The sequence below is a fragment of the Pseudopipra pipra genome, chromosome 1, assembly GCF_036250125.1.
Source record: "Pseudopipra pipra isolate bDixPip1 chromosome 1, bDixPip1.hap1, whole genome shotgun sequence".
Classification (NCBI taxonomy): Eukaryota; Metazoa; Chordata; class Aves; order Passeriformes; family Pipridae; genus Pseudopipra; species Pseudopipra pipra.
Window position 1 is genome coordinate 947,286 of NC_087549.1, and position 14,457 is coordinate 961,742.

Here is a 14,457-nt window from a genome sequence, read left to right on the forward strand (position 1 = left end):
TCCTTAAGGATCTCAATTCCCTTCCTTTGGGAGCTGGAGGGTCAGAGCTGATTTTTGGGATGTTTTCCACACCATCCTTTGGCTCCTTCCTCCAGCACCCAGATCCTTCTGGGGTTTCTTTTGGGTGCTGGAGGGTCAGAGCTGGTTTTTAGGGTGTTCTCCACATCATCCTTTGGCTCCTTTCTCCAGTATCCAGACCCTGCTGGGATTTCCTTTGGGAGATCCGGGACCGGAGATGATTTTCCGGGGGGAGTTTCCGCTTCATCCTTTGGCTTCTCACACCCACCTTTGGCTCCTTCCTCCAGTGTCCAAACCCTGCTGGGATTTCTTTTGGGTGCTGGAGGGTCAGAGCTGGTTTTTAGGGTGTTCTCCACATCCTCCTTTGGCTCCTTTCTCCAGCACCCAGATCCTTCTGGGATTTCCTTTGGGAGATCCAGGATCGGAGATGATTTTCCGGGGGGGAGTTTCCACCTTGTCCTTTGGCTCCTTCCTCCAGCATCCAGATCTTTCTGGGATTTCCTTTGGATATTGGAGGGTCAGAGCTGATTTTTAGGGTGTTCTCCACATCCTCCTTTGGCTCCTTCCTCTGGCATCCAGACCCTGCTGGGGTTTCCTTTGGGAGATCCGGGATCGGAGATGATTTTCCGGGGGGAGTTTCCACCTCGTCCTTTGGCTCCTTCTACCAGCACCCAGATCTTTCTGGGATTTCCTTTGGATGCTGGAGGATCAGAGCTGGTTTTAGGGTGTTCTCCAAACCGTCCTTTGGCTCCTTTCTCCAGCATCCAGACCCTGCTGGGATTTCCTTTGGGAGATCCGGGATCGGAGATGATTTTCCGGGAGGAGTTTCCACCTTGTCCTTTGGCTTCTCACACCCACCTTTGGCTCCTTCCTCCAGTGTCCAAACCCTGCTGGGATTTCTTTTGGGTGCTGGAGGGTTGGAGCTGGTTTTTGGGGTGTTCTCCACATCCTCCTTTGGTTCCTTCCTCCAGCATCCAGATCCTTCTGGGATTTCCTTTGGATGTTGAAGGGTCAGAGCTGATTTTTGGGGGATTTTCCACATCCTCCTTTGGCTCCTTCCTCCAGCATCCAGACCCTGCTGGGATTTCCTTTGGATATTGGAGGGTCAGAGCTGGTTTTTAGGGTGTTGCCCATAAACTCCTTTCTCCAGCACCCAGATCCTTCTGGGATTTCCTTTGGATGCTGGAGGGTCAGAGCTGATTTTTAGGATGTTTTCCACCTCGTCCTTTGGCTCCTTTCTCCTGTATCCAGATCCTTCTGGGATTTCCTTTGGATGTTGGAGGATCAGAGCTGATTTTTGGGGTGTTCTCCACATCCTCCTTTGGCTCCTTCCTCCGGCATCCAGACCCTGCTGGGATTTCCTTTGGATATTGGAGGGTCAGAGCTGGTTTTTAGGGTGTTGCCCATAAACTCCTTCCTCCAGCCCCCAGATCCTTCTGGGATTTCCTTTGGGAGCTGGAGGGTCAGAGCTGATTTTTGGGGTGTTCTCCACATCCTCCTTTGGCTCCTTTCTCCAACACCCAGATCCTTCTGGGGTTTCTTTTGGGTGCTGGAGGGTTGGAGCTGGTTTTTGGGATGTTCTCCACATCCTCCTTTGGCTCCTTTCTCCAGCACCCAGATCCTTCTGGGGTTTCTTTTGGGTGCTGGAGGGTCAGAGCTGATTTTAGGATATTTTCCACATCCTCCTTTGGCTCCTTTCTCCAGCACCCAGATCCTTCTGGGATTTCCTTTGGATATTGGAGGGTCAGAGCTGATTTTTAGGGTGTTTCCCATAAACTCCTTTCTCCAGCACCCAGATCCTTCTGGGATTTCTTTTGGATGTTGGAGGGTCAGAGCTGATTTTTGGGAAGGTTTTCCACACCATCCTTTGGCTCCTTTCTCCAGCACCCAGATCCTTCTGGTATTTCCTTTGGGAGCTGGAGGATCAGAGCTGATTTTTAGGGTGTTCTCCACATCCTCCTTTGGCTCCTTCCTCCAGCCCCCAGATCCTTCTGGGATTTCCTTTGGGAGCTGGAGGACTGGGGCTGATTTTAGGCTGTTTCCCAGTCTTTGGGGCTCTGGAAGCAGAGAATTCCCTGGAGAGCTGGGAATTTTGGGATGCTTTAGGGACCTGCCCAGTGAGTCGGTGCCGAGCTGGAGCAGAGTTTTCCTCCTCCTCCTCCTCCCAACATTCCTGATCCTCCATTCCTGACAGGAACCAGCAGCTCCCAGGCTGTTCCCCTGGGGAAAACTGGAATTTTGGGGCGCTGGGGGGGGCTCTGGGTGTTCTCCAGGGGTCACTGGGGTGGGATTTCTCCCTCTCCCCTGCTTTCCCGGCGCTCCGGGCGGTGCCAACCCCTCTTCCCTGTTTTCCCAGGCAGTGCCAACCCCTCTTCCCTGTTTTCCCGGGCGGTGCCAACCCCTCTTCCCTGTTTTCCCAGGCAGTGCCAACCCCTCTTCCCTGTTTTCCCTGGTGGTGCCAACCCCTCTTCCCTGTTTTCCCAGACAGTGCCAACCCCTCTTCCCTGTTTTCCCAGGCTGTGCCAACCCCTCTTCCCTGTTTTCCCAGGCAGTGCCAACCCCTCTTCCCTGTTTTCCCTGGTGGTGCCAACCCCTCTTCCTGTTTTTCCTCGTGGTGCCAACCCCTCTTCCCTGTTTTCCCGGCTGTGCCAACCCCTCTTCCCTGTTTTCCCTGGTGGTGCCAACCCCTCTTCCCTGTTTCCCCAGGCAGTGCCAACCCCTCTTCCCTGTTTCCCAAGGTGGTGCCAACCCCTCTTCCCTGTTTTCTCAGACAGTGCCAACCCCTCTTCCCTGTTTTCCCAGGCAGTGCCAACCCCTCTTCCCTGTTCTCCTGGGTGGTGCCAACCCCTCTTTGTGTTTTCCTGGGTGGTGCCAACCCCTCTTCCCTGTTTTCCCAGGTGGTGCCAACCCTTCTTCCCTGTTTTCCCAGCTGGTGCCAACCCCTCTTCCCTGTTTTCCCAGGCGGTGCCAACCCCTCTTCCCTGTTTTCCCGGGTGTGCCAACCCCTCTTCCCTGTTTTCCGGGTGGTGCCAACCCCTCTTCCTGTTTTCCCAGGCAGTGCCAACCCCTCTTCCCTGTTTTCCCGGGCGCTGCCAACCCCTCTTCCCTGTTTTCCCAGGCGGTGCCAACCCCTCTTCCCTGTTTTCCCGGGTGGTGCCAACCCCTCTTCCCTGTTTTCCTGGCTGGTGCCAACCCCTCTTCCCTGTTTTCCTGGGTGGTGCCAACCCCTCTTCCCTGTTTTCCCAGGCGGTGCCAACCCCTCTTTGTGTTTTCCCAGGCAGTGCCAACCCCTCTTCCCTGTTTTCCCAGGCAGTGCCAACCCCTCTTCCCTGTTTTCCCGGGTGGTGCCAACCCCTCTTTGTGTTTTCCTGGGTGGTGCCAACCCCTCTTCCCTGTTTTCCCTGGTGGTGCCAACCCCTCTTTGTGTTTTCCCAGCTGGTGCCAACCCCTCTTCCCTGTTTTCCCAGGCAGTGCCAACCCCTCTTCCCTGTTTTCCCGGGTGGTGCCAACCCCTCTTCCCTGTTTTCCCAGGCGGTGCCAACCCCTCTTCCCTGTTTTCCCAGGCAGTGCCAACCCCTCTTTTCCCTGTTTTCCCGGCGGTGCCAACCCCTCTTCCTGTTTTCCCTGGTAGTGCCAACCCCTCTTTTCCCTGTTTTCCCAGGTGTTGCCAACCCCTCTTTGTGTTTTCCCAGGCGGTGCCAACCCCTCTTCCCTGTTTCCCCAGCTGGTACCAACCCCTCTTTTCCCTGTTTTCCCTGGTAGTGCCAACCCCTCTTTTCCCTGTTTTCCCGGCGGTGCCAGCCCCTGTTTCCCTGTTTTCCCTCAGCCACACCTGTGCCATGTGGAGGTCCCTGGCCGTGGATCCCGCCCTCACCTCCCAGGTCCTGGAGCAGCTCCTGGAGCAGCTGAGCCGGGACATCCCCTACAAGGAGAGCAAGAGCTTCCTGCTGGGCGGGGGGGCCGAGCGCGTGGCCACCGCCCTGCCCCTGGCTGTGAGTGTGAACTGGGACCCCCTGACCATTCCTGGGACCCCCTGAACATTCCTGGGACCCCCCTGACCATTCCTGGCACCCCCTGCCCCTGGCTGTGAGTGGGGTCCTGGCACCCCCTGACCATTCCTGGGACCCCTGCCCCATCCTGGGACCCCCTGACCATTCCTGGGACCCCCTGCCCCTGGCTGTGAGTGTGAACTGGGACCCCCCTGAACATTCCTGGGACCCCCTGAACATTCCTGGGACCCCCTGCCCCTGGCTGTGAGTGGGTCCTGAGACCCCCTGACCCTTCCTGGGACCCCCTGACCATTCCTGGCACCCCCTGCCCATTCCTGGGACCCCCTGCCCCTGGCTGTGAGTGGGTCCTGAGACCCCCTGAACATTCCTGGGACCCCCCTGCCCCTTCCTGGGACCCCCTGAACATTCCTGGGAACCCCTGACCATTCCTGGGACCCCCTGACCATTCCTGGGACCCCCTGACCCTTCCTGGGACCCCCCTGCCCCTGGCTGTGAGTGGGTCCTGGGACCCCCTGACCATTCCTGGGACCCCCTGCCCCTTCCTGGGACCCCCTGCCCCTGGCTGTGAGTGGGTCCTGGGACCCCCTGAACATTCCTGGGACCCCCTGCCCCTTCCTGGGACCCCCTGAACATTCCTGGGACCCCCTGCCCCTGGCTGTGAGTGGGTCCTGAGACCCCCCCTGCCCCTTCCTGTGACCCCCTGCCCCTGGCTGTGAGTGGGTCCTGAGACCCCCCTGAACATTCCTGGGACCCCCTGACCCTTCCTGGGAACCCCCTGCCCCTTCTGGCACCCCCTGACCATTCCTGGGACCCCCTGACCATTCCTGGGACCCCCTGAACATTCCTGGGACCCCCTGCCCCTGGCTGTGAGTGGGTCCTGAGACCCCCCTGCCCCTTCCTGTGACCCCCTGCCCCTGGCTGTGAGTGGGTCCTGAGACCCCCCCTGAACATTCCTGGGACCCCCTGACCCTTCCTGGGAACCCCCTGCCCCTTCCTGGCACCCCCTGACCATTCCTGGGACCCCCTGACCATTCCTGGGACCCCCTGAACATTCCTGGGACCCCCCTGCCCCTGGCTGTGAGTGTGAACTGGGACCCCCCTGAGCATTCCTGGGACCCCCTGACCATTCCTGGCACCCCCTGACCATTCCTGAGACCCCCTGACCATTCCTGGCACCCCCTGACCATTCCTGAGACCCCCCTGACCATTCCTGAGACCCCCCTGCCCCTTCCTGGGACCCCCTGCCCCTGGCTGTGAGTGGGTCCTGGGACCCCCTGACCATTCCTGGGACCCCCTGCCCCTTCCTGGGACCCCCTGCCCCTTCCTGGGACCCCCTGAACATTCCTGGGACCCCCCTGACCATTCCTGGGACCCCCTGACCCTTCCTATGAACCCCCTGCCCCTTCCTGGGACCCCCTGCCCCTGGCTGTGAGTGTGTCCTGGGAACCCCCTGCCCCTTCCTGGGACCCCCAGACCCTTCCTATGAACCCCCTGCCCCTGGCTGTGAGTGTGTCCTGGGAACCCCCTGCCCCTTCCTGGGACCCCCTGACCATTCCTGGGACCCCCTGTCGCTTCCTATGAACCCCCTGCCCCTGGCTGTGAGTGTGTCCTGGCACCCCCTGACCATTCCTGGCACCCCAGACCCTTCCTATGAACCCCCTGCCCCTGGCTGTGAGTGGGTCCTGGGACCCCCTGAACATTCCTGGCACCCCCTGCCCCTTCCTGGGACCCCCTGCCCCTGGCTGTGAGTGTGTCCTGAGACCCCCCTGAACATTCCTGGGACCCCCTGACCATTCCTGGGACCCCCTGCCCCTTCCTGGGACCCCCTGCCCCTTCCTATGAACCCCCTGCCCCTGGCTGTGAGTGTGTCCTGGGACCCCCTGACCATTCCTGGGATCCCCTTCCCCTTCCTGAGACCCCCTGAACATTCCTGGGACCCCCTGCCCCTTCCTGGGACCCCCTGACCATTCCTGGGTGTAAAGATCCTCCTGGGTGTAAAGGGCTTGTAAAGGGGTAAAGATCCTCACCCCCTCCCCAGCCCAGGAGAGAGGACACGAGTTGGGGACACTCCGAGGTCACCCAGGGGGAGTTGATTTGCTGTGTGAGGTGTCCCTAATTCCCTAATGAATTCCCTAATTCCCTAATGAATTCCCTAATTCCCTAATTAATTCCCTAATTCCCGGTTTCCCCAGGCCACGTGCGCTCTCCACGAGCTGCTGTCGGCCCCCGAGGCGGGTCCGGCCGTGCTGGGGCTCTACCCGGCCCTCTTCGGGACCCTCCTGCTGCGCCTCAGCTGCTCCCTGGGGGTGCAGCTCCCCAAAAACCTGCAGGGCAGGGACAGGAGGGGCCACGGAGCCGCCGCCCGCAGCCTCCAGCCCGGCAGGTAACTGGGGGGAAACTGGGATGGGGTGGGGTGGGATGGGATAAAACAGCAGGAACTGGGGTTTGGGGTGTGCAAAACCAGTCTGGGCTGGGATGGAACAGCAGGGACTGGGATTTGGGGGTAAAACCAACCTGGGATGGGATGGGATGGGATGGGATGGGAGGGGATGGGGTGGGAGGGGATGGGGTGGGATTGGATGGGAGGGGATGGAACCAGAGGAACTGGTTTTTAGGGTGTGGATGTAACTGGAGGAACTGGGATTTGGGATGCAAAACCAGCCTGTGCCGGGATGTGACTGGAGGAACTGGTTTTTGGCTTTGGATGTGATCACAGGAACTGGTTTTTGGGGTGTGCAAAACCAGCCCATGCTGGGATGTGACCCAAGGAACTGGTTTTTAGGGTGTGGATGTAACTGGAGGAACTGGTTTTTGGTGTGGATTTTGTGTCCCCAGGAAGGGATAAAAGGGCTCCTCCCTGACCCCAAATCCCCCTGGACAGAGCAGAGGAGCCCTGGCAGGTGTCCCTGAATCCATTCCTGATGGATGGGGAGGGAACTGTCTTTGTCCAGGATGTGAAATTCCAGCCGGGCCCCCGGAGCTGGTTCCGATATCAAAGTCATTTCCCGGCCCCATCCCGGATTTTGGGTCTCTGGGACAGGAGACAGGGAAGGTGAAAGGATCCCTGGGCAGGAAAGGGCAGCCTGGGAGACACAGGCTGGGCTGGGAAAGGTGGGAATTGTCTTTAGGACACCGTGGGAAGGGAAAAACCCCGCGGGAACAACGCTCGGGGCTGGATGTTGGGGAAGAATTCCCTGCTGGAAAAAGGGCTGTCCCGGCCCAGGAGAGGAGTCCCCACCCCTGGGGGGGATCCAACATTCCTGGGGGGGATCCAGCATTCCTGGGGGGATTGAAGATCCCTGGGGATGTGGCACTTGGGGGTGGGTTGGGCTGGGTGGGCTTGGAGGCCTTTCCAGCTCAACCATTCCAAAGGGGAATGTGATTCCAAGGTGGGGTGGGAAGCACCGAGGGAGAGGAGAGGGAGCCTGGGGTTTATCCCAAACTGCTGGAAAGGGATTTTTGAGGTCAGGGATTCCCTCTGTGGGAGAATTCCCAAACAAATGGAGCTGTTTGAGGCCATCTGGGATACTCCAGGGAGACCTTGGAGCCCCTTCCAGGGCCTGAAGGGGCTCCAGGAGAGCTGGAGAGGGACTGGGGCCAAGGGCTGGAGGGACAGCACCCAGGGAATGGCTTCCCAGGGTTAGGGGGGATAGTGGGAAGGGATTCCTGGCTGGGAGGGTGGGGAGGGGCTGGGATGGAATTCCCAGAGGAGCTGTGGCTGCTCCTGGATCCCTGGAAGTCTCCCAGTCCAGGTTGGATCCTCCTGGGATAGTGGGAGGTGTCCCTGCCCTGGAATTAAATGACCTTTAAGTCTCTTCCCACCCAAACCATTCCAGGATTCCGTGACTGTTACAGACACCAGACTGTCCCAGGCAGATGGTGGGTGACTCCTCCTGCCTGAGGTTTTCCTTAATTAGCAATTAATTCCCTCCAACCTCTCGATGCTCAAATCGCCCCGAGGCCCCTCTGCCAGTCCCGGGAGCTGAGCAGGGGCCCTTTCCTGCTCCTGCTTTTCCCTTTTCCCACCACTGACAGCGGGAATTCCCTCAGGAATTCCATCAGGAATTCCATCAGCTCCTTGGCTGGATTTTTCCAGGGAAGGTTTGAGGCTTTTCCCTGGGGAATCCAGCTGGGAATCCTCTGGTGCCGGGCAGGAAGGCAAAACCCGTGTCGTGCTCGTGTCCCATGGGAGCAGGTGCTCAGCTTTGGCCCCCTGAGGGATCCTGGAATCCCTGAGGTTGGAAAACCTCGAGGATCCTCGGATTTGGTGGAGCCAAGGAGGCTCCAGCTGTCGGGGAGGGTCCCCTGGGTGCTGGTCCCTCTGGGAGGGGGGGTTCCTGTGAGGGGCAGGGTTGGTTTCCCACCATCCATCCCAACCCCAGCAGGGTCCTGGGTGTCCTTCCCGAGGAAAATCCGGGTTTTCCGTGGCTCCTGGGATACCTCACCTGTTCCTACCCACCCCAGGAAAAGGGGAGGGGGGTGTAACCCAGGTCCTTATCAATAATTCCCTGAGGTTTTCCTTAATTAGCAATTAATTAATTCCCTCCAACCTCTCTATGCTTAAATCACCCCCAGGACCCTCTGCCCGTCCCGGGAGCTGAGCAGGGGCCCTTTCCTGCTCCTGCTTTTCCCTTTTCCCACCCCTGACAGCACGGGAATTCCCTCAGGAACCTGCTGGCTGCTCCTTGGGTGGATTTTTCCAGGGAAGGTTTGAGGCTTTTTCCCCTGGGGAATCCAGCTGGGAATCCTCTGGTGCCGGGCAGGAAGGCAAAACCCGTGTCGTGCTCGTGTCCCATGGGAGCAGGTGCTCAGCTTTGGCCCCCCTGAAGGATCCTGGAATCCCTGAGGTTGGAAAAGCTCGAGGATCCGTGGATTTGGTGGAGCCAAGGAGGCTCCAGCTGTCGGGGAGGGTCCCCTGGGTGCTGGTCCCTCTGGGAGGGGGGGGGTTCCTGTGAGGGGCAGGGTTGGTTTCCCCACCATCCATCCCCAACCCCAGCAGGGTCCTGGGTGTCCTTCCCAAGGAAAATCAGGGTTTTCTGTGGCTCCAGGAGAAGGGGAGGGGGGTGTAACCCAGGTTCTTATCAATAATAAGGATCAAATAATAGTTTATTTTCAAATAATAGTTTATTTTCAAATAATAGTTTATTATTTATTATTTATTATTTTTATTTTTTTATTTTTTATTTTTTATTATTATAATATTTATTTTCAAATAATAGTTTATTATTTATTATTTTTTATTATTTATTATTTTTATTATTATTATTTATTATTATATTTATTTTTCAAATAATAGTTTATTTTCAAATAATAGTTTATTATTATTTATTATTATTTATTATTTATTATTATTTATTATATATTTATTTTCAAATAATAGTTTATTTTCAAATAATAGTTTTTTCAAATAATAGTTTATTATTTATTATTTATTATTATTTATTATTATTTATTATAATATTTATTTTCAAATAATAGTTTATTATTTATTATTTATTATTTATTATTTTATTATTTTATTATTATTTATTTTAATATTTATTTTCAAATAATAGTTTATTTTCAAATAATAGTTTATTATTTATTATTTAATATTTATTATTTTTATTATTATTATATTATAATATTTATTTTCAAATGATAGTTTATTATTTATTATTTATTATTTATTTTTATTATTTATTATAATAAACTGAGCCCAAACTGAGCTCAAACTGAGCCCAACTGACCAAAACAGTTTAACTGAGCCCGAACTGCCCAACTGAGCCCAAACTGAGCTAAACATCCCGAGCCAGAGTCCAAATTGAGCCCAAACTGAGCCCAAAATGAACCCAACTGAGCCCAAACTGAGCCCAAACTGAGCCCAAACTGAACCCAACTGAGCCAAACAGCCAAACTGAGCCCAAACTGAGCCCAAACTGAGCCAAAACTGAGCCCAAACTGAGCCAAAATGAGCCAAACTGAGCCAGACTGAGCTGAACAGTCAAACTGAGCCCAAACTGAGCCAAACTGAGCCCAAACTGAGCCAGACTGAGCCAAACTGAGCCCAAACTGAGCCCAAACTGAGCCAAACAGTTAAACTGAGCCCAAACTGAGCCAGACTGAGCTGAACAGTCAAACTGAGCCAGAACTGAGCCAAACTGAGCCCAAACCGAGCCCAAACTGAGCCCAACTGAACCAAAATTGAGCTAAACATCCCAACTGAGCCCAAACTGAGCCCAACTGAGCCCCAACTGAGCCAAACTGAGCCCAACTGAGCCGAAACTGAGCCAAACAGCCAAACTGAGCCCAAACTGAGCCCAAACTGAGCCAAACAGCCAAACTGAGCCCAAACTGAGGCCAAACTGAGCCAAACTGAGCCTAATTGAGCCTGACTGAGCCCAAACTGAGCCCAAACTGAGCCAGCTGAGCCCAAACTGAGCCCAAACTGAGCCAAACAGCCAAACTGAGCCCAAACTGAACCCAACTGAGCAGAAACTGAGCTAAACATCCCAGCTGAGCCAAACTGAGCCAAACTGAGCCAAACAGCCAAACTGAGCCCAAACTGAGCCCAAACTGAGCCAAACAGCCAAACTGAGCCCAAAATGAACCCAACTGAGCAGAAACTGAGCTAAACATCCCAACTGAGCCCAAACTGAAACCCAACTGAGCCAAACTGAGCCAAACAGCCCAACTGAGCCGAACTGAGCCAAACTGAGCCAAACAGCCAAACTGAGCCTAACCAAGCCCAAACTGAACCCAACTGAGCCAAACAGCCAAACTGAGCCCCAAACTGAGCCCAAACTGAGCCCAAACTGAGCTAAACATCCCAACTGAGCCCAGCTGAGCCTGACTGAGCCCAGCCTGAGCGCAGCCCAAGCCGTGCTGCCCTTCCCTCCCCAGCTGTGCCGTGGAGACGCTGCGGGCGCTGCTGCTGCGGGGCGGCAGCGAGGAGGTGGCCCGGGAGGTGGGCGAGGGCCGGGGCCTGGGAGCTCCTGGCCAGCCCGGAGCGGCACCACGACGGCGTCGCCCTGCTCGCCAGGTAAGGCCCGGGCATTCCGGGATTTTGGGGGGTTTGCTGCCCGGTTTTGGACCCCGGCTGGCTGGAAGGAGCCCCTGGGTGGGGGGGTGCTGTGGGGTGGGTGCAGCTGGGGCTGGAGGTTGGGGCCTGATGTCAGTGGGTGCCCCTGGGGAGTCCTCGGTGGCAATCAGTCCCAGTGTGGGGTGTCCAATGTCGGCAGTCCTGTTATGGGGTCCCCAGTGCCATCAGTCCCATTATGGGGGTCCCCAGTGCCATCAGTCCCATTATGGGGTCCCCAGTGCCATCAGTCCCGTTATGGGGTCCCCCGTGCCATCAGTCCCATTATGGGATCCCCAGTGCCATCAGTCCCATTATGGGGTCCCCAGTGCCATCAGTCCCGTTATGGGATCCCCAGTGCCATCAGTCCCACTGTGGGATCCCAGTGCCATCAGTCCCATTATGGGGTCCCCAGTGCCATCAGTCCAGTTATGGGATCCCAGTGCCATCAGTCCCGTTATGGGATCCCCAGTGCCATCAGTCCTGTTATGGGATCCCCAGTGCCATCAGTCCCGTTATGGGGTCCCCAGTGCCACCACTCCCACTGTGGGATCCCCAGTGCCATCATTCCCATTATGGGATCCCCAGTGCCATCAGTCCCACTGTGGGTCCCCAGTGCCATCAGTCCCATTATGGATCCCCAGTGCCATCAGTCCCATTATGGGATCCCAGTGCCATCAGTCCCCATTATGGGATCCCAGTGCCATCAGTCCCCACTGTGGGTCCCCAGTGCCATCAGTCCCATTATGGGATCCCCAGTGCCATCAGTCCTGTTATGGGGTCCCCAGTGCCATCAGTCCTGTTATGGGGTCCCCCAGTGCCATCAGTCCCATTATGGGATCCCCAGTGCCATCAGTCCCCATTATGGGGTCCCCAGTGCCATCCGTCCTGTTATGGGGTCCCCAGTACCATCAGTCCTGTTATGGGGTCCCCAGTGCCATCAGTCCCATTATGGGATCCCCAGTGCCATCAGTCCCATTATGGGATCCCCCAGTGCCACCACTCCCACTGTGGGATCCCAGTGCCATCAGTCCCATTATGGGATCCCAGTGCCATCAGTCCCATTATGGGGTCCCCAGTGCCATCAGTCCCACTGTGGATCCCCAGTGCCATCAGTCCCATTATGGGGTCCCCAGTGCCATCAGTCCCATTATGGGATCCCCAGTGCCATCAGTCCCATTATGGGATCCCCAGTGCCATCAGTCCCATTACGGGATCCCCAGTGCCATCCAGTTCCATTATGGGATCCCCAGTGCCATCAGTCCTGTTATGGGGTCCCCAGTGCCATCAGTCCCATTATGGGATCCCCAGTGCCATCAGTCCCATTATGGGATCCCCAGTGCCATCAGTCCCACTGTGGGGTGTCCCCAGTGCCATCAGTCCCATTATGGGATCCCCAGTGCCATCAGTCCCATTATGGGATCCCCAGTGCCATCAGTCCCACTGTGGGGTGTCCCCAGTGCCATCAGTCCCATTATGGGATCCCCAGTGCCATCAGTCCCATTATGGGATCCCCAGTGCCATCAGTCCCACTGTGGGGTGTCCCCAGTGCCATCAGTCCCATTATGGGATCCCCAGTGCCATCAGTCCCATTATGGGATCCCCAGTGCCATCAGTCCCACTGTGGGGTGTCCCCAGTGCCATCAGTCCCATTATGGGATCCCCAGTGCCATCAGTCCCACTGTGGGTCCCCAGTGCCATCAGTCCCACTGTGGGGTGTCCCCAGTGCCATCAGTCCCATTATGGGATCCCAGTGCCATCAGTCCCATTATGGGATCCCAGTGCCATCAATCCCATTATGGGGTCCCCAGTGCCATCAGTCCCTTTATGGGATCCCAGTGCCATCAGTCCCGTTATGGGGTCCCCAGTGCCATCAGTCCCATTATGGGGTCCCCAGTGCCATCAGTCCTGTTATGGGGTCCCCAGTGCCATCAGTCCCACTGTGGGATCCCCAGTGCCACCAGTCCCATTAATGGATCCCCAGTGCCATCAGTGCAGTTATGGGGTCCCCAGTGCCATCAGTCCCTTTATGGGATCCCCAGTGCCATCAGTCCTGTTATGGGATCCCCAGTGCCATCAGTCCCATTATGGGATCCCCAGTGCCATCAGTCCCATTATGGGATCCCCAGTGCCATCAGTCCCATTATGGGGTCCCCCAGTGCCATCAGTCCCATTGTGGATCCCCAGTGCCATCAGTCCCACTGTGGGTCCCCAGTGCCATCAGTCCCATTATGGGATTCCAGTGCCATCAGTCCCATTATGGGGTCCCCAGTGCCATCAGTCCTGTTATGGGATCCCCAGTGCCATCAGTCCTGTTATGGGGTTCCCTGTGCCATCAGTCCCACTGTGGGTCCCCAGTGCCATCAGTCCTTTTATGGGATCCCAGTACCATCAGTCCTGTTATGGGATCCCCAGTGCCATCAGTCCCCTTATGGGATCCCCAGTGCCATCAGTCCCATTATGGGGTCCCCAGTGCCATCAGTCCCATTATGGGGTCCCCAGTGCCATCAGTCCCTTTATGGGGTCCCCAGTGCCATCAGTCCCATTATGGGGTCCCCAGTGCCATCAGTCCCATTATGGGGTCCCCAGTGCCATCAGTCCTGTTATGGGATCCCCAGTGCCATCAGTCCCATTATGGGGTCCCCAGTGCCATCAGTCCCATTATGGGATCCCCAGTGCCATCAGTCCCATTATGGGATCCCCAGTGCCATCAGTCCTGTTATGGGATCCCCAGTGCCATCAGTCCTGTTATGGGATCCCCAGTGCCATCACTCCCACTGTGGGGTCCCCAGTGCCATCAGTCCCATTATGGGGTCCCCAGTGCCATCAGTCCTGTTATGGGATCCCCAGTGCCATCAGTCCCACTGTGGGATCCCCAGTGCCATCAGTCCCATTATGGGGTCCCCAGTGCCATCAGTCCCATTATGGGGTCCCCAGTGCCATCAGTCCCACTGTGGGGTCCCCAGTGCCATCAATCCTTTTAAGGGATCCCCAGTGCCATCAGACCCATTATGGGGTCCCCAGTGCCATCAATCCTTTTATGGGATCCCCAGTGCCATCAGACCCATTATGGGGTCCCCAGTGCCATCAGTCCTGTTATGGGGTCCCCAGTGCCATCAGTCCCATTATGGGGTCCCCAGTGCCATCAGTCCCATTATGGGATCCCCACTGTGGGACAGGACCCCCATCCCGGTTCACTGGTGTTGCCATGCTGGGTCTGTCCTGCCCTGGTGGCAGGAGGGGACAGTGCCAGGCCAGTGCCACTGTCCTTCCCATACTGGGTCTCTCCTGCCCTGGTGGCAGGACGGGGACAGTGCCAGGCCAGTGCCACTGGTGTTGCCATGCTCAGATTGTCCTACCCTGGTGGCAGGA

The 14,457-nt window shown here is 56.5% G+C and overlaps 1 protein-coding gene across 1 annotated transcript in view; it reads left to right on the forward strand.

The window, feature by feature from the left end:
• LOC135405886 (maestro heat-like repeat-containing protein family member 1) overlaps nt 1-11,073 on the forward strand; it is a 67,782-nt gene extending 56,709 nt beyond the window's left edge. Inside the window, 4 exon segments of the mRNA XM_064640441.1 lie at nt 3,845-4,010; nt 6,221-6,411; nt 10,911-10,983; nt 10,985-11,073. Of these exon segments, the coding sequence (XP_064496511.1) occupies nt 3,845-4,010; nt 6,221-6,411; nt 10,911-10,983; nt 10,985-11,053 (499 nt within the window). The 3' untranslated portion in view covers nt 11,054-11,073.
• Nucleotides 11,074-14,457: the final 3,384 nt, after the last annotated feature.